The following is an 18,579-nucleotide window of genomic DNA, read 5'->3' on the forward strand; positions in this document are numbered from 1 at the left end:
GTTTGTGGTTCATATAGGACATATAGTGACTTAAGAACTGAACATTTAAGTACTGATATGATAGGACACCAGCTTGTTGTTTTTTCCCACTTTTGTGACAGCTCCTTGCGCAAAATCCATTTTAAAAAAAACTCTTCTATATTGAATAACTCAAGTGCAGTGTTTTGTCAAATGGGACTTCATAAAAACACTCCTGAAGAACTAAACAGTGTCCTACTTTTCTAACCAGTCTTAAACTTGCTCACAATAGAGGTTATTGAAGGTTTCGCGCTCTGGTTTACTTAAATTCCTAATTTGTATCACAAAGTAGATTCCATTACTTTGTATTGTGTGTTGCCTTTTGCTGGTGGTCTGTGCATTCTTGGGTTATCTTTCCTCTAGTGAGCAATAACATGCCTTCTAACCAAGTTTGTACCTCCTTAATGAATCCTCAGTTACTGTCAGCCTATGGAGAATAAATTGTGGTCCTACAGTTACATTGTCTTAAATGTGAATAGCTCAAACTTAGTTAATTCCACTTGTTAATATATGAAATCTCTTCATAAAGTAGGAAAGATGAAGTGATGATGTGTAATGCAGTCTGGTCCATTGATGCTATTTTGGTTTTACTGGCAATTGTTTAATGATTCTTATAATGGACCAGAGTTCACTGTCTCTGTACTTCCATGTTTTATATTTTCATTGACTTTTACAATCTCCTCCCATTTGTCTACAGTCTTCACTGATTTAGGCTTGAGATTGCATACCTGTAGTCAGACTCTATAGTGAGGTTGAGCTATAGTCTGCCTTGGGGTCAGCTGTGTGGGAACAGAGGCAAAGATGGCTTTAGGCTACTTTTGTGGACCCTGATTCTTGACCCATTTGACACCAGGCTGGTCTCTTCATTCAGATTAGACCAGTCATGTGCAGGGAGAAAATCTGTCTGTGTAGCATATATTCAATCCAAAGATGTGCTTGAAGAATCAGGCCCTTGGAATTGGAGCTCTGATTAAAATGCCACGTAAATGAGCACACTGCCTATGGCAATAATCAGTTTTCAAAGTCAGAACCTGCCCTACCTATCCTACAAATAACTTTTTAATTGCAATATTTTGGTCCAGTCCAGGTTTGTACATGATGTCCCTGTTTGTTATTGATCAGAGTTGTCTGTCAGTCTCTTTAATAGCTCAATTATTCCAAATGTAATAAGAATGGTTGCCATTGCACTTCATTGGCTTCATTTGTTTACAACTTGCTTATTCTGCATCATATTAAAGTCCAATACCCATTAAGTTAGCTAGGTTTGAGGCTTCCTGGCATCTCACAGTATTGCTTCTGGCCTTAGTCACTCAAGTCTTTTTGTGTACAGACTTTGTATTAGCACCCATAACTGTAGTGTCTGAACAAGTAATGTTTCTCATACCACCTGACAGCTCAGTTTCTGCTTCTGTTGACTTGGAAAGTCACAGTTCAGGCTTTTTTCTTCATTTTCAAGTGTATAAATTCTGAATGAAAATATTTGGATTCTATTTTAATTTTGGGACAAAACGCAATCTCAATTTAAAATGGAAAGAAGTACTATGAATTTCAGGAAAGCAATGCATGCTTTGTAATTCTATTGCACCTTCCCTCTTAGTGCTGGTTTGCTTTGAAGCTGTACTTTAAATTTAAACTTCCTACCCAGACTTCCTACATGTTCTGCCTAATGTGTACCTACAATCCAAGTAGATGCCTCAAACTTCCAAATGATGCTTAAAACATGACTTCACCATCTTGATTAATACACATGCTGTGCCCTTTAACAAAAGGGAAGCCAAGTATATAAGACAAGTAAAAATGTTAGATGAAATAGTATTTATGGAGTTCTGGCCCCATCTTTTTGTACAGAAATCAGTAACACATTTATAGCATTTCTGTTGCTTTACAGCTAAAGAGAGAATAAAGCTTAAATACAAACAATCTACAGGTGGAATTAATTGCTTGTGTATTCGGTATTGAGGCTAAACATCAGAGTGCATGTGTGATTTCATCCCTTTATTTTGCAGTTTTGAAGTGATTAAAGTTATCCATGGCAAGTTATTGGATATGGTGGGAAAAGTCCAGTAAGTAGTAACACTTTCATCTCATTTCATTGCAGGTATATTACTAGTACATTGTTCAGTATGCTAGAACAGCTGTTCTAAAATGGTTCACTTTTTTCACAGAATACCTATTATGCTGGTTGGAAATAAAAAAGACCTGCATATGGAACGGTATGTAAATACAATATTTTTCTGAAAAACTTAAGATATCATAACAGTTCTTTGTTGCAACATCACTTGTAACCATTCCGATGCAATTTTCTTCTTGGGAACTAAATTATGGTACATAATTTTCCATAGCTAAAAAGTTAGCATAAGCTAACCTAATTTTAAAGTAAACAAAGTTGTCATAACTAAGGTACTGTGGACTGAGTATAGAACTGAGAGTCAGGAACTACTGAATTCTAACCCTGGCTCTCACTTTGGGGTAAGTCACTTAACCGCTTCATAGGAATGTTGTGATAACTTTAAAACACTATATAAAATGGCGATACTATATAGTAAATATAGTACAAATATAGTAAAAATGGAAAATAGTTAAGTATCGCAAGACCCAAATTTTACTTTGAGATGTTTATATTGCATAGAGCATGAAGTACTCCAGGGAAGTAACTGCAGTTTTTTACAGTGAATTCTCTAACTTCTCCACTGGCCATTCTTCTCGTTGCTATAATAGTTTATATCAGTGGTTCCCAACCCTTGGCCCGTGGGCCAAAAGTGGCCCGCGCTCCCCTCCCACTGGCTGCAGAAGAGAGCTGCTGCTGCCTGAGAACCCAGGCGGAGCATGTTGCCGTGGGGCTGAAAGACGGTGCAGGCTCCTTGCTGCAGCCAAAAGCCGGGGAGATCAGCACTCCTCTCCCCTTGGCTGTAACAGGGAGCATGGCAAAGTGCTCTGCCTGGGTCACTAAGTGCTGGGTCCCTGCTGGAGCCAGAGGGAGGGGAGCACTGATCTTCCGTCCCCCTGGCTGCAGGAGGGAGCCACTGCCTAAGGACCCAGGTGGAGTGCAGGGTTCCCTGCTGCAGCCAGGGGATGGGAGATCCTCCTTGCTGAACTCCTTTCCACTGGCTACAGTGGAGGGAAAGGAGGGGCTGCTGGCAGAGACTGGTGGCCCTTCAGGGTTATAAAAATTATATCTGTGACCCTCGAGCTAAAAAGGTTGGGAACCACTGGTTTATATTGTCTTTTATTTGATTAGGGTGATCAGCTATGAAGAAGGGAAAGCTTTAGCAGAATCCTGGAATGCAGCTTTCTTGGAATCATCTGCTAAAGAAAATCAGGTAACCCATTAGCATTCACTTTGATACACTGTATTTTAAATAGTGGCATTCAGTATCAAATAATCTTTAAATGTCTGTACATGCACCTCACAGCAATGGGGAGAAAACTACAATATGCTGCATAGCTGGGTATTGGCAATAGAAAGTGAAATGATTGCATTTTGAACTCCATGTGTGCATGCTTGTCCAATAAGTCACCGAGAAGCCAGCTCTTGGATTTGGGTTCATTTCCAGGTTCTGCTAGCATGCTTCCATTCCCTCTGAAATAGGAGTAATGTTTCCCTACCTCACAATCATAAATACCGAGGAGGGTCTCAAATGTTGTGATGGGGGCTGTGTTAATGGATGGATGGCCACAATCTGACCAAATATAATCAGGAAACATTGTAAATGTTACCATTGTTTTGAAGTGGTGAGAAATTAGCTGATTTGATTTAATTCTAACCTAACACTATTCCTTGTTGGTGTATTGTTCTTTATTTACCTCCTGAATACATCCCACTATTTCATAGAAATGTAGGGATGGAAGGGACTTTGAGAGATTATAAAGTCCAGCCCCCTGTGCTGAAGCAGGACCAAGTAATCGTAGACCATCCCTGACAGGTGTTTGTCCAACCTGTTTTTAAAAACCTCCAGCAATGGGGATTCCACAGCCTCTCTTGGAACTTAACTACCCTTGTAGCTAGAAAGGTTTTCCTAATATATAAACTATATATTCCTTGCTTCATATTTAGCCCATTTCTTGTCCTACCTTCAGTGGACTTGGAGAACAGTTGATCACTGTCCTCTTTAACAGTCCTTAACACACTTGAAGACTAATCAGGTTCCCTCCCCCACACTTCAGTCATCTTTTCTCAAGATAAACACCTAGTTTTTTAACCTTTCTTTATAGGCTAAGCTTCCTAAATATTTTATCACTTGTCTGGACTCTCTCCAATTTGTCTGTCTATCTTAAAGTGTGGCACCCAGACTGGACATAATACCCCAGCTGTGGCCTCACCGGAGCCAAGTAGAGCATGACAATTATTCCCCTTGTCTTGCATAGTACATTCCTGTTAATACATCCCAGAATATCACTCCTTTTTGCAACTACATCACCTTGATTCAGATTCTGTTTATCCACTGTAATCCCTACATCCTTTTCAGCAATACTGCCCCCATTTTGTAGTTGTGCATTTGATTTTTTTTTTTCCTTCCTAAATGTACTACTTTGCACTTCTCTTTATTGAATTTCTTCTTGCTGTGACTTCAGACCAATTCTCTAACTTTTCAAAACAGCCTTGACTTCTAATCTTGTCCTCCAAAGTTCTGGCAACTTCTCCCAGTTTGGTGTCATCCAACTTTATATAAACCTACTCTCCACTCTATTATCCAAGTTATTAATGCAGACACCTGTGGGGGACCTCACTAAATATGCCCTCCCAGTTGGATAAGGAACCACTGATTACTACTTCTTGAGTATGGTTTTTCAGCCAGTTGTGTACCTACCTTATAGTAATTTTATGTAGCCCACATTTGAAAATATCATATGGGACTGTTTAAAGCCTTATTAAAATCATGCTATATCATGGCTATTGCTTTGCCGTATCCTCCAGGCCAGTAACCTTGTCAAAATCTATGCTGGCTGTTCCTTATAATTAAGGTTAAGATTTTGTCACGGTTATTTTTAGTAAAAGTCAGACAGGTTATGGCTTCCATGAATTTTTGTGTATTGTCCATGACCTGTCTGACTTTTACTAAAAATAATGAGGGGGAGGGGCTGACCAAATGCCCGACGGCGGGGGGGGGGGAGGATGAGAGCCCCACTACAGAAGTGGAAGGGTGCAGCAATCACTGCTCCCATCAACCTCAGCTGTGGGTGATGTCTCTGCAGTACACTGCTGAAGCAAGGCAGATCAGGGCTGCAGGGTCCCTGGTAGAGGCTAGGAGTTCTGGGGGGTCCTGGGGCATCTGGGAGCTACAGGAGTCAGTATGACTGGGGTTCCCCACCACGGCTTGGGGCTCTGGTGTCCCCTCACCACCACCCCAGCTCATGGCTGCGGGGCTGCCTGTGGCAGCTGGGAACTACAGAGTCCCCGCAGCCTGCGGTGGCTTGGAGCCAGGGGTCCCTGCCACCCTTGGTGGCAGACAGCAAATCAACACCAATGCCTGGGTGGAAGCCTTCAGTGTCAGGATATCTGTCTGCTGCAAGCAGAGGAAGAGCTAGCAGTGGTGGGGGTGACATGCCATTTTCCTCCCATTGCAGGCTCTTCCTTGTAGAGTACCTGCAAGTTGAGTGTGGGGGGGGGGGAAGAGGCGGTTCCATTTTCATGGCTGCACATAGTGCTTAATCTGTGATATTCCTTTATCTCTTCCCTGGTTCATTTTAACTGACTGTGGGTTTACCAACATGTTCATACTCAACTTTAATTGTAACAAGTAAAATTGATATTTATGTTGCTGGTGAAACTTTTGCCTTACGGAATCCAGGCTCATGATGGAGTCAGAGGAACAAGTATCAGATGGGTTTCTAATGAAGAATGAGGCTCCAGGCTGACCCTTATGATGGCAGAAATTTCATTAGCACCCTCTGTCTAAAATTAGGAATCAAATCTGTAGCTGTCCTGAAGTTCTCTGTGCAACCAAACAGACAGTCCTGCAAGGTAGAAGCTTGTTTCCTGCTAAAAACATACCTCTCTTATTCTTTCATGCTTGTAATTGCTAGAACTTGTGCTGCTGGCAGTGAAGAGTCAGGAAAATCCAATTTCTGCTGGGCTAAAGAAAACTGATTGTACAAATCTTACAAAATCCTGCAAAAATTCTGTTTATAATTAGTGCTTCCAAACGGCAGTGAGTACCTAACACTTAAGTTGGTACAAAAGATCATGCCAATATAAAGGTAACTGGACATGATTTATGTCAAGGATAATATAGTAAACTTAACTGGAGACTTTTTCTTGATTTTAATCATTGATACTGGCATAATCTAATGCAGGTCTCAAACTCTCAGGTCAGAAGGGGACCAATATGATTATCTAGTCTGACATCCTGCACAATACAGGCTACAGAACCTTACCCACCCACTCCTGTAATAAACCTCTAACCTATGAGTAAGTTAGTCTTTAAAGTCTCAAATCATGGTTTAAGGTACAGAAAATCCACTAGCAAGTGAGCCGTGCCCTATGCTACAGAAGAAGGTAAAAAAAACCCCAGAGCCTTTGCCAATCTGCTCTGGGGGAAAATTTCTTCTTCTAATTTCAAGTCTAAATTTCCCGATGGCCAGTTTAAGTTTAGTGCCAGTGTGGACACAAGAACTAATGAATATAAATAATTGCTCTCCTTCCCTGGTATTTATTCCTGATGTATTTATAAAGAGTAATCATATCTCCCCTCAACCTTCTTTGGGTTAGGCTAAATAAGCCACGCTCTTTTGTGAGAGGCGACTCAGGCAGGTTTTCCATTCCGTGGATCATCCTAATAGCCCTTTTCTTCACCTGTTCCAGTTTGAATTCACCCCTCTTAAACATGAGGGACCAGAACTGCACAGAGTATTCCACATGAGGCCTCACCAGCGCCTTGTATAATGGTACTAACATCTCCCTGTCTCTACTGGAAATACCTTGTCTGATGTAACCAAGGACTGCATTAGCTTTTTTCACAGCCACATCACATTGGCGGCTCCTAGTCGTCCTGTGATCAACCAGTATGCCCTGGTCCTTCTGTCACTTCCAACTGATACATCCGCAGCTTATAGCAGAAATTCTTGTTGTTAGTCCCTAAATGCATGACCTTGCACTTTCCACTGTTAAATTTCATCCTGTTTCTATTACTCCAGTTTACAAGGTCATCCAGATCTTCCTGTATGATATCCTGATCCTTTTCTGTATTGGCAATACTACCCAACTTTGTAATTCGCAAACTTTATTAGGACATTCCCACTTTTTGTGCCAAGGTCAGTAATAAAAAGATCCTTAAACATCAGATGTAGTTGATCTCTTCTAATCCTCTATCAGTCCAGATGTTTGAGTATAGCTCCTTTCCATGAGATGGGGGAAGTATACAGCCATATCGGTGAGGTCATTCTTTCTATACAATATGCATGGTAAATCCAATAGGTTTGAAAGAAGGGGAGAGGTCAGTACATTTGCTAGTCAGTAAAGCCTGAACAGAGAAGGATCAGACTCCACAAATCTTTTTAAGACTGATACCCACACTGTGTGGCTGTCTCTGGCTGCTATCAGAGAATTACTCTGTCTAGCATGCCAAGGGGCTCAGGAGATCTGACTCCCACAAATACTCCAAAAGCCAAAGCTGGGACAGCTACGCCTTGTAGTGTAGGCAGCTACTGGGGATGTGATTTGCACTCTTTGGGAAGGAAGATGAAAGGTAAGAGAGAAGGTTGCAACCATCTAAGACTACCCTACTGGTTCTGGAGACACTTCCTCCTCTTGAGAGAGATCACACACTGGCACCAGGAAACCTCTGGGATAGGGACCCCTTCTGAGGAGCCAAGATTCTCTTCCCTGATTTTAAGCCCCGCCTAGTTCAGAAGGCAGAGGTTTCCTCTAGCTTAGGAGCAAAGTTTGCTGTTCTTGCATGGACAAAGGGAGCGTCCTGAGGAGCAGGAAGTCTCCCAACACTTGCCTTCTGGTATTCTCCAGCTGCTGTTTTCTGGCCATGATAGTACCAGCACCCTGACTATTGGGACTGGACCATGACCATGTTCCATCCTCTCTTAGCTTTCCTGCAAGTGGGAAGATAATCTTCCTCCTTAGAGGACTACCCAGATTCTATAAATCTGGAGTTGAAGGTCTTCCTACAGCTAAGGAAATGAGCCTTAGGCACAGAAGGAACTTGTCTCTTCCTTTTCCAGTAGAAGGATCTAACTGATCCAGTTTCCATAGATTTCCTCCCATGGAGTTCTTGCAGGGTCCTGAAACAGCTACTTGTCCACCTGCACATCAGGCATGGTAGCCAGAGAATGGAAATACCCCAAATTCCTGTAATACAAAGCAAAGGGATCCTGAGATACTTATTGAAAATCAAGTGAATGTGGCAATCTCCCAGATGGAAAAGAAGATGACAATACCTGCTAGAGGCACTTCCTTTTAAAGAGAAGCTCAGCAGATGTTGAATCTGTGTTGAAAAGAGCATTTAAATTGTCAGGCAACTCTTCTCAAGCTGTCTCACACATTACATATTTCTCTAAGATAGAACTCAGATGGCTCCAAAGCCTGTCCAGGTCATTCAAAACCAGGGAAGAACAGAGCAGGTTTAAAAACTGCCATCTAGAGTTGTGTTTTATAGCAGAGGCTACTTAACATCAGGACCTTTTCAAGAACAAGGATCTCCATCGCAGCCAGGAGGTCCCTCTGGCTGAAGTGGCCAGTTGATCAGATATCAAAGGTTAGACTTCATTCAGTTCTGCTGCTCCAGTCCCACAAACGTTTTTCCAAAAAACTGCGGACCATCTGCTGAAAATCTAGGCCATCCTGTTGGTCCCTCCCACCCCCGACAAGTGGGGACAGTTTGTTGCCTAGATCTTTGCACCCCAATATGGCCTTCACATCAGTTATTCAGTATTTTGCAGTGCTGGGGCTATCGCAATTAGGGCAAAGGTCTCCCATTTGGGCCGCCAGGAACAGCACCAAGAACATTGACCAACTTTGTAGCAACCTTGGATGATTGGCTTGAAAGGAAAGAGAACACCAGGCAAAGAAAACTATTGCTGCAGTAGATTGCTTTCTGGAGAGCCATAGTTGTATCACAAACTGGAGTTTTATCTCAGTCTCAGCTGTGCCTACTTAGGAATCCAGTTCGAGACAGCATGGGCAGAACAAGTATCTAAAGTTGTAATTCCCAACTGTAATTGCAGGTAGCAACATCTAGGATTGCTTATAGGTACTCGATTCCATGATGGCAAGCTTAGATGTGGCTCCTTGAGCCCACTTCCATATGACCACTGCGCACTCCGCTTGCTGAGAGCTAGAATCAAAGAACTTGGAAATACATCTCTAGTTGCCAACTGCGGTCAGAGTGCTTCTAGGACTGCCCAACAAGAGCCTGAAGAAGTCTGCCCCTGTAGCTAAACACCAAGCTTGAAATACAATATGACAGATGTTCCATTGTGTCCGAAGTCCAGCTGTATTCCTTTCCTTATCTTCTGTCTCATTCCAGTGCTTCCTTTCCTTCTCCTCTTTGGAAGATGTAAAATGCCCTTGTACTGAAACACATTAAGAGTTTATATGGCAAAGTAACAAATGAATCCAGATTCTAGCATGCTCTAGTGCTGTGAGGCATCCTGTACTCATTGAAGAGAATTTTTTGTAGTACAGAGGTCAGACCTGCACACTGACCGCATCTCTTGATCTTACTATGCCAGGGAAAGGCAAGTTGGTATTTTTAATGGAACCGTGCAAGAGGTGTCAAGTGAGCTCTGTGTGGTACCTTGTTAGTAGTCATAAGAAGGCTTGGAGGGATTAGATTTGTATTGGTAAATGTCAGTAGACATCTTTCACCATACACACACCCCCACAAAAACATTTCCATTGATGATCAAAATATCCAGATACGCAAAGTTTAAAACAAAAACAAAAAAAAACTGCTTGGAAACTTACCAATTTGATTTAAGGATATTTACTTTGTATATTTTGATGTGAAGTTGACAGTTGGTTTTAAGAATTATAAAACCTTAACTTTTCCAATCTCAATGTTTACTGTCATTAAATTGACAGACCATCCCATAATTTAATGCAACTGTGAAAACTTAAATTGATAAAAATTATTTAAAATCTATCCACTGAAATTATATTTTAAAAAATGGTGGTATGCCGCGCTTGCACATACACACTCACACTGCGTACCCAGCCAAAACATTTCACACAAGCCTAAATGCAGAACATGAATTCCAATAACTATGCTTTATGGTGTTCTCAGTAGCTTTAAATTTCCATAATTAGGCTATACAATTGTTCTATGATCAGTATATTAGTAAAAGAGGAAGAGCAAACAGACTTAAATGTAGTACTTATGTCAGATTAGGTAGAAATACCTTTTTCTGTAGACTTGATTATACACAAGGTTTGGATTTAATGCTGACTACTAGTATTTGCTGGGCTGTCCTCAATTTGAAAAAACTCAAGTCTAGAAGGATGCCAAAACAGTCAAATGGCTGACCAGAGCTCAGTAATTTCTGAACACCACTGACATCAGTCATCAAACTATCAAAGGCCAGATCTATACTTAGGAGCACTTTGCTGGTATAGCCATATCTGTATACTATACTGGCAAGTGCTCTTAGTGTCAATGCAGCTTTGGTTAGCTGAACTCTGCTCTTGCCAGTACAATTTATCCAGCTCCTCACAAAAGTCTGTAGTATAGACCTGGCCAAACGTGTTGAACAGCATCACAATACCCCTGTGGCGTGGTTCCCAATGAAGACTGTATTGATCATGCTGCAGTGGCCCCTGTCTTGGTCTCATGACCTTGTTTTGCTGAGAGGATTTAACAGCTTGAAAACAGATGCTTGATCTTTTTTTGTAGATCCATAAAGAATGCATGTATCTAATTAAAACTTAAAATCCCATGTTTTCTGTGAAATGTATTAATTGGCCACTTGCATCTTGGTGAGTGGCCCAGATGAACAGTCCCTCTGAGAAATGACATACAGCCTCTTCTCACTTGACAGAATAAGCGCTTTAAAAAAAAAAAAAGCTGTTTCCAGTTAGGTGTGTATAGAATACTTGTCTACAGAAGCCAAACTATTAAAATTTCAACTGTTTATAGAAGTGCTCCGTGTACGGCATGTCAGACTAGATTTTTCCTTTGAGTTGTCACCTGAGGAAAACTTATCAGCAGGAGCTAGTTGATGGGATCTGTAATCCTGTCCAGGACTCTGCTAAAATATAATTTGCACAGGAAATGTATTGTGTAATTTGACTAATCAGCCACTTATGTCAGTTTGCCTTTGGATTGCATGGAAAATTGTATTGATGAATAGTATTTTGATGGTTCCTGAGACCATACACCACACATGGGGTATTAAATATGAGAAATGCTATACATAGTCTTCAATCTACTATGATCTTACTATAATTACTTTAAGATTGTTGTGTGGCTGTTTGAGTCCAGTGGAACTCATTTGGAAGTGAGACAGTTAAAAATTGTACCTTACTGGAGAAATAACATCAGTCTGACCTGGAGGTCAGAACACACAATGCCACACACTGTGCTTTTCAGCATGCTTATTTTAAACAAATTATAGACTTGCACCAGCTTCTTCCAATTCTCGTTCTCCATGTTATATGGAAGTGAATGTATCTTTTCCTTTTAATACAAACTGAACTTGGTGCTTGTGAAATTATAATGGTAATGAAACTTGTATCTCCCTGTGTGTCAATTTTAGGCTATCCTAGCTTTTGATCATGCTTCCCTAGTTAAAATAACAATGTCTGTCTTTAACTTGATCAGTGCTATTATCAGAAACCCAAGATGAAGAATTCAGCATTACAATTGGCTTTAGGATGATGATGTAGAAAGGAATATTTAATGAAATGATGACTCTTGCAAAATATGTAAGAAACACAGCAACCTATTCCCTCTGGAGTCTGCAGTCTAACCATACAAAGTGCACCCCCCCTAGAAGATGCAATGGAATGCTCCATCTAACCTATGGTAGAATAACAATGTGGGTCCTCCCCACAGCTGGATGGTGGGGCCAAAGCACAGAACAGGATGGTCCCTCCCAACTTTGATCTGAGAGAGTAGAGCATCAAGTAGATTGAAAAACATTACCCAGTGATTACTGTACCTAAGCATGTTCAGTCTAGCAAGGGGAGGGTCCAGCAAGGCGTTCTAAGGAATCAATAACTGAAAGATTATTCCTGCTCAGAGAACAGCAGTTACTCTTATCTGCTGAAGGGGTGTATACAAGGATGTATACACAGTTAATTTGAACAGATTTTGTGCTTTAAGGGGATTCTGGATTTTTTTCCCTCAACTATATACGGAAGTAGCAAGTTTATAACATGATTGCATGCAACCACCCTATGTTAATGTTTACTGTTTTGCAGTTTGAGGTTTCATATGTACAATGTAAGCCCTGACCCTGTCAAAATACTTACGGTTTATCTGCTCACATTAACTCTCCTCAAAAGATTTTGGTTAAAATTAGATACCAGTTTGGTTTGAAATACTTACTTTATTTTCTTGAAATTCAACTTTCTTCTGTTATCTCTGGAGCATTTTCCTGCAGCAGGTTATCAGACTATTGCCCCATCCAGGTAGAACTGAAGAGGACATCTCATCTCAGACATTACTTGTAAACTAGGCAGCATCTTATGGTAGTAGTCACTGCAGTAAAATGTAAATATGGGCACTAATAATGTAGGAACATTCACTGTGTATGACTAAAGGACCCAAGCCACTTAAAATCAACCTTCAACTGAACTCGTTTTTAGTTTGCTGGAATTACCTTCTTTTTTTCCTCTCCTTTTGATGTTAAACTACTTGGTGCTTTACAAAGATAATGTTTGTTTCTCGTCTGAATTATAGCGGGATTGCTTGGAGTATGTCAATCAATTTATACTTGCCTATTGTCTTTGGAGAGGCAGAGTATCTAAGCTTTCAATATTGTCATTGAGCACTTACTTGCCATTCAAAATGCTTACAATACAAAGCAGAATTATAGTAATTAGCTTTTTGTTTGTTTTTGACAGTTCAGTTAAAGCTTGTTCTCTGCAGAATATTTTAGAAAATGTTTCTCCAGGCAAGCATGTATATTGGGTAGGTTATGCCCATTTTTCAAAAGGAGTTTCTTTTTTCTGTGGTAAATATTTAAATTATACCTACATTTTCTACTTATCTGAGTCCTACCATATTTGTGTGAGGCTTGGCTTGATGTATTTGTCTAATAGAGTAGCTAGCAAAACTATGCCAAATTAGCTGTCTCTCAGTAAGTAGTATTTGCAGCCTTCATGCTAATTACACTCCCCTCTCTTTACAGACAGCCGTCGACGTTTTTAGGAGGATAATTTTGGAGGCAGAAAAGATTGATGGGGCAGCTTCACAAGGAAAGTCTTCATGCTCAGTAATGTAATTCCATTGCAAAACCTGAACACTGAGAATACATTCTACTTGAAGAAGCAAACTGCCTGTTATCTTTAAGGATAAACTATGCTTTTTTTCTTCTGTTAACCTGAAAGATACACAGTTGGTTGGAGCTTTTCCCTTCAGATTGTTAAACTCTGACTCCTGTGTAAATGGCTTCACTTCCATTTTCAAATTTTAAGCAATCCTATTTTCAGTTTATATTGTATTTCTTAATATTATGACCAAGTATTTTACTGGCATTACTTTTTCAGTGTAGTTTGTTGGTTAGAATAATCATCAAAATAATGCATATTGTTACACTACTCCTAACTAGGCTTGGATATCAGTGTTTCTTTGTGTTAAATGTATACTTGTAAATAAAATAGCTGCAAACCTTATTGTGTGGCTCAGTTTAACGGTGGTTTTTTAAATAAGATATAATAAATGTAACTAACTTAAAATCAGTTTTCCTACAAACTGATCAGCCTCCAGCCTCCCAGGGCCAAGTAGAGAGAGATGTTGGAGCCAATGACTTGTTTAGCTTTTTCAGAGATTGTTTGCTACAATGATCTGAAACATACCCTCTGGCAGAACTCCTGGAAGGCTGACTACAGTCTCAGATGAACGTGTGTACCAGCTGATAAGGATGATGCACTATGCTGCTGCCTGTTAACTTGAGAAAGAACTGAGGGTGCAAATAGAATAATCGGTTACCAGCACTGCTCTTCTCACTTAAGATGACTCATTTGGTAGAGGCCACTCAAATAGCTACAATGAAGGGTCTGTTTATAAACTGTTTACACAGGCTTGTCACTAGGGTCAGTATTTTCAAAATAAAATTAAATAATGAAGCAATTCTGGGTCATAAACTCAAACTGGCTCTTTTGCAAGAAATTACTAGTGTCTTGAATATTTTTGGCATGCATTATTCATGGCATTTTCATATCCGTTTTCCATACTGAGACTACCATTGGCCTGGGTAAGGAGTGGTTTCATATCTCTACTGCTTTTCAGAGGGTCAAATAGCAGAGCAGTCATGACCAGTTAAGGTAAATATTTCCATTCTTGTAAAGGTTCAGGATCATTGACCTGAACCATGGAAAGTGAAAACTTTTAATTGTAGCCATATCAGAAATCATAACCAGGAAGTTTCAAAAACTATAATTTTAAAGAAGGCACAAAACTTTAAATACGTTTGGGACTGTGGTGATGGAGAGGCCTGTCTAGCAAAGGGGACGTTTTGTAGGAGGCTGAATTGGGGAAACCATCTTGTTTTTTGAATGACGGGCAGTTGTAATGCATTTTTTCACTATCATCAGGCCTCTCTTTGAAGGTGAGGATAAAAATGGGATGGGAACTTCCAAGGCTTCTGCATCTAGAACAGGGTGGCAACCTTAAGGTGGCCAAAAATCTGCAGAGTCATTTGCAAGAACTCCTCACAGAGGCTTATCAGTTTCTTGCAATGGCCCAGTCCATGCTATTGAATAAACTGCATCTTTCCCTTAGGATATTTTAGATATTCTACCCCGCTGTGTAGGTCATCAATTAAATGTCAAGTAGCTGGATTCATGCTGGCTTTAATTTAATGGTTCACCTGGCTCTTCATCTCCCTCAAAGTTGGAAACAAGAGGAAGTTGCTCAGTTTCTTTGTACTTAAAAGATCCAGTTCCAAGTTTCTGAACTTTGCTTCAACTCTGCATGTACTTGAATTTTTTGTATGGAGTTAAACTCCTAACTCAACCAGGTATGTTAAATCTGCCATACAATATGGATTACTAAAGGGTAGATTGATCATTCAGGAAAACCTGCACTTCCTTTATTCAGAATCAAGTTAGTACTTTACCTCTGCACAGCCTTGCTTCAATGTGAGAGGAGCTATTGTTGAAGGGAGCCCATGGATGGCAGAGCAATTCAAACAGCTGTGAATTCATTGGGCAACATTTAATGAAGTTCATTATAATTTCATGAAGAACTTGCACTAAGGCCCTTCAAGAAGCTGTTTTCAGGCACTTCCTGTGAAGCTTGGTGTATTTAACAGTGATGCTCTGATGCATTAGATGCAATGGTAAATTGGGATCAAGCTTTTATTCTTACCTGTCATTGCTCTGTCTCCATAGGTGCAGACTGCAATCTTACTGATATGGAAACTGACTTTATCCTGAAACGTGTAAATCCGGGGTTCTCAAACGAGGTTATTATGTGGGGGTCACGAGCTGCCCAGGTCTGAAGGCAGCGTGCAGACATAAGGGTGGCAGTAATATTGACAGTTGCTTTGCACCCCAGTATTAAACAGTAACCATTTTTTAAAAATTACTTTTCTGCTTATAACAATTAGATAAAATGTGTGTGTGTTACTTTAAAAGCAGTGAGAAGGTAAATTCATTTTAAACAATAGGGTTATAAATGTAGCATTTAAAATAGTATTGTATTTTTAATTTACAGGGGGTTGCACTCAGGCTTGCTGTATGAAATGAGTTGCCATTACAAAAAATTTGAGAACCACTGGTGTAAATGTACAATCTTTCATAGAAGCAATTCTTTTATAATTGTCAATCTACCTTACAAGCATTAGAAGTTACAGTATCCGGGAAGTTGAGTTCTGGGGTGGTCTCATTAGCTGCCTTTTGAAAGCAATGGCTCCCTGCTGTGTGACAGTCTCCAATTTGGTAGGTACTCCAACATGGCTTTCTGGTGTGATTTTTTGTGTGTGTATACTTCAAGTACCTAAAAAGGCAGGGGTGGGGGAACGAGAGGGTGAAGTACCAGACTTGAATAATGAAGTCTCTGTTTTACAAGACTTGGACTCCTCCTTCCAAAAAGAATAACAACTCCCTTCTCTCTCCCCCCCGTTTCATTTTTTTGTTGGCTTTGGTTATGTAGCTGCAACTTTCAAGACTTCATACCCTCAGCAACACTTCAGAATGCTGCTTTGACATCACCTGCCAAAACCAGTAATGTCCTATCTGTCACTTTCTTTCTGAAGTTTTGAGTCTCCCTGAAAATGCTTGTCATTCTCACTAGATCTGCTTTTTCTGAATGTCCACAAATGAGTTTGAAAGTCTGACTGGACACAACAGCTAGTGAGGTTGCTTTGAGCCTCAGCTTAGACATATCTACCATTCCACTACAGTGATACTTTGTTGTGGTAGTTGTAGGAGTGCTAGAGTGTTCTACTCAAATTTTGCTAGCAATCATTCATAAGCCAGAAGCCCATCAGCTACAGGCTTAATTTTACTTCAGTAGAAGTTTCTGTAGTCTACTGCACTCTCATTTTACACCAAACCATTACCTGCCACTTTCAGAATCTTCCATATCAGGGACTTGCAGGACTACACTTACTGAGGCCTTATGTTGTGCTTCCACTTTTATCACATGCTCAAATTTCTTGCAAAACTTGTAGAAGTTTTGTGCCACACCTTGTAACCCCACCAATCCCTTCTGCAACTCCTGGATTGCAGCCCTGCATCTAGAATACCTTGCCCTAGAATAGATTAGAATCTTGTTGCTATCAGATGTAGTGTGGGAAACTGGGCACAGCGTTAAACTTGCAGGACAGGCGTGCCATTCCCACTTCCACATAGCTCGGCTGACACCAGAGCCGAGGAGATGGCAGGGAATCTACTTCCCCAACTGCCCTCCCCAACTTGTTTTGGAAAGCTGAGCTGCTTTTCTACTTCTGATGTAGTAGGTAGATCTCCAGCAGGTGCAGAGAAGGGTGAGCATGGCTGATCACCAACCCTGAGTAGAGATCACAGGGAGAATGTTGTATATGTATGTAGCGAAAGAAGGAGAGGAAAATAGACAAGTCCCTGCTTGTCTTATTGTCACTAAGCCCTGAAAACCTTGAGCAGCCCTGGCTTACAATGTAGAAGATGCCTAGTTATGACACAGCAAAGTCAACAGCTTTGAGAAGAAGGTGGAAGGGGCTAGGGTGGAGCAAGTCTAGCCTCCCCAGCCTCCTTTCTTAGGCAGGCACAATGAGGCAATGACAATCTCATTCCTTTTGGGTTTGGCAAGGAGGGAGTTGGTGAGTCCCAATCTCTCATTTTCTGGGCAAGCAGGGTGCTGCAGCAATGAGCTTATTGCTGCCCCGTGTTTGTAACTGCTAGACTGCTCCACTAGCTGGTCCATGGGGGAGAGCAGCATGGGCTGAAGTCTGCCTGAATGGCGTAGGATGTTCTTGCTGGCTGGGGGGAGGGGCGGCTGTTGGATTTCAGCTCTCCTTAAATCATTCTCTGAATGAAACTCCCACATCCAAACATCTGGCCTGTAACATGAGTGACTAGCATACAGATGAGAGAGTGGCAATGCTCCTATTGTTGAGGATGGCTTTGTTTCCATAGAGTATTCCTCATTTACCCCATGCAGTAGATAGGTAGCTTGCCAAGTTTCAACTTGGAGAAAATTATTACCAATAGGATTTTTAAAAAAAAAACACCAAAAAAACAACTTCCATGGTGCAAAAACGCCAAGTATCCCCTTTCAAATTCTTATCTTTTCAGAGACACAAAACTGTATACACCTGCATTCTGCAGAGTGGCTGAATGATTAGCACCATGCCTATTTTACTAAGGGTTCTTAGTATGATCCCATGTACCTTACACATCGATCAGAACTTGCACTCCCTGATAATCACTGTAGTGGAGACTTTCATTGCACCAGTGGTTGGTAGGTTATAGTCTGAGTAACACTGATATGCTGTGTGTAACCTGTGGTGGAGGAGGAGTAAGCTACAGGTTATTACCAATACCATCATAGTATTTTTATAATCATTAGTCTTACTCAACTTCAAAGGATTTTACAAACACTGACTGATGCTCCCCACCCAGCCCAATGAGCATTGTCCCCATTTATAAATGATGGAGGAACCTGGCTTCTAGCCCAGACCTCCTCGGGGGTCATGTTACCCTGTGAATGTCCTTCCTTTTTAAACCAAAATGAAAACGAAGGTGTTAAGCAGCTGTTGTCTTGTCCCAAGGCTCTTAGTACAAACACCAAGCCAGGGACTCAAAATTACAAATGTGTCCACTCCGTTGTTAATTCAGCCCTTAGTTCCTGCATGTTGCACTATGGACTGGTACAGCAGGCACTGGCAGTGCTGACAGTTGGAGGGACAGGAGGGCGGGAACCCATTTTCTGTTTTTCCCTTAGCATTGCTTCAGCATATTACTCT

The 18,579-nt window shown here is 40.9% G+C and overlaps 1 protein-coding gene across 2 annotated transcripts in view; it reads left to right on the plus strand.

Annotated features, from left to right (window-relative positions):
- The window catches only part of RHEB (Ras homolog, mTORC1 binding), a 60,507-nt gene extending 46,703 nt beyond the window's left edge, over nt 1-13,804 (plus strand). The window contains exons 5-8 of one of the 2 annotated variants that reach the window (XM_067542755.1): nt 2,025-2,081; nt 2,184-2,231; nt 3,257-3,338; nt 13,321-13,804. In XM_067542755.1, coding sequence (XP_067398856.1) covers nt 2,025-2,081; nt 2,184-2,231; nt 3,257-3,338; nt 13,321-13,413 — 280 coding nt within the window. In that variant the 3' untranslated portion in view covers nt 13,414-13,804. The remainder of the gene's footprint in view (nt 1-2,024; nt 2,082-2,183; nt 2,232-3,256; nt 3,339-13,320) is intronic. The other variant, XM_067542756.1, reaches the window with a different exon arrangement.
- Nucleotides 13,805-18,579: the final 4,775 nt, after the last annotated feature.

Source organism: Emydura macquarii, unplaced genomic scaffold, assembly GCF_026122565.2.
Source record: "Emydura macquarii macquarii isolate MOO-44397 ecotype Brisbane River unplaced genomic scaffold, CSIRO-AGI_Emac_v2 contig_719, whole genome shotgun sequence".
NCBI classification, from domain to species: Eukaryota; Metazoa; Chordata; order Testudines; family Chelidae; genus Emydura; species Emydura macquarii.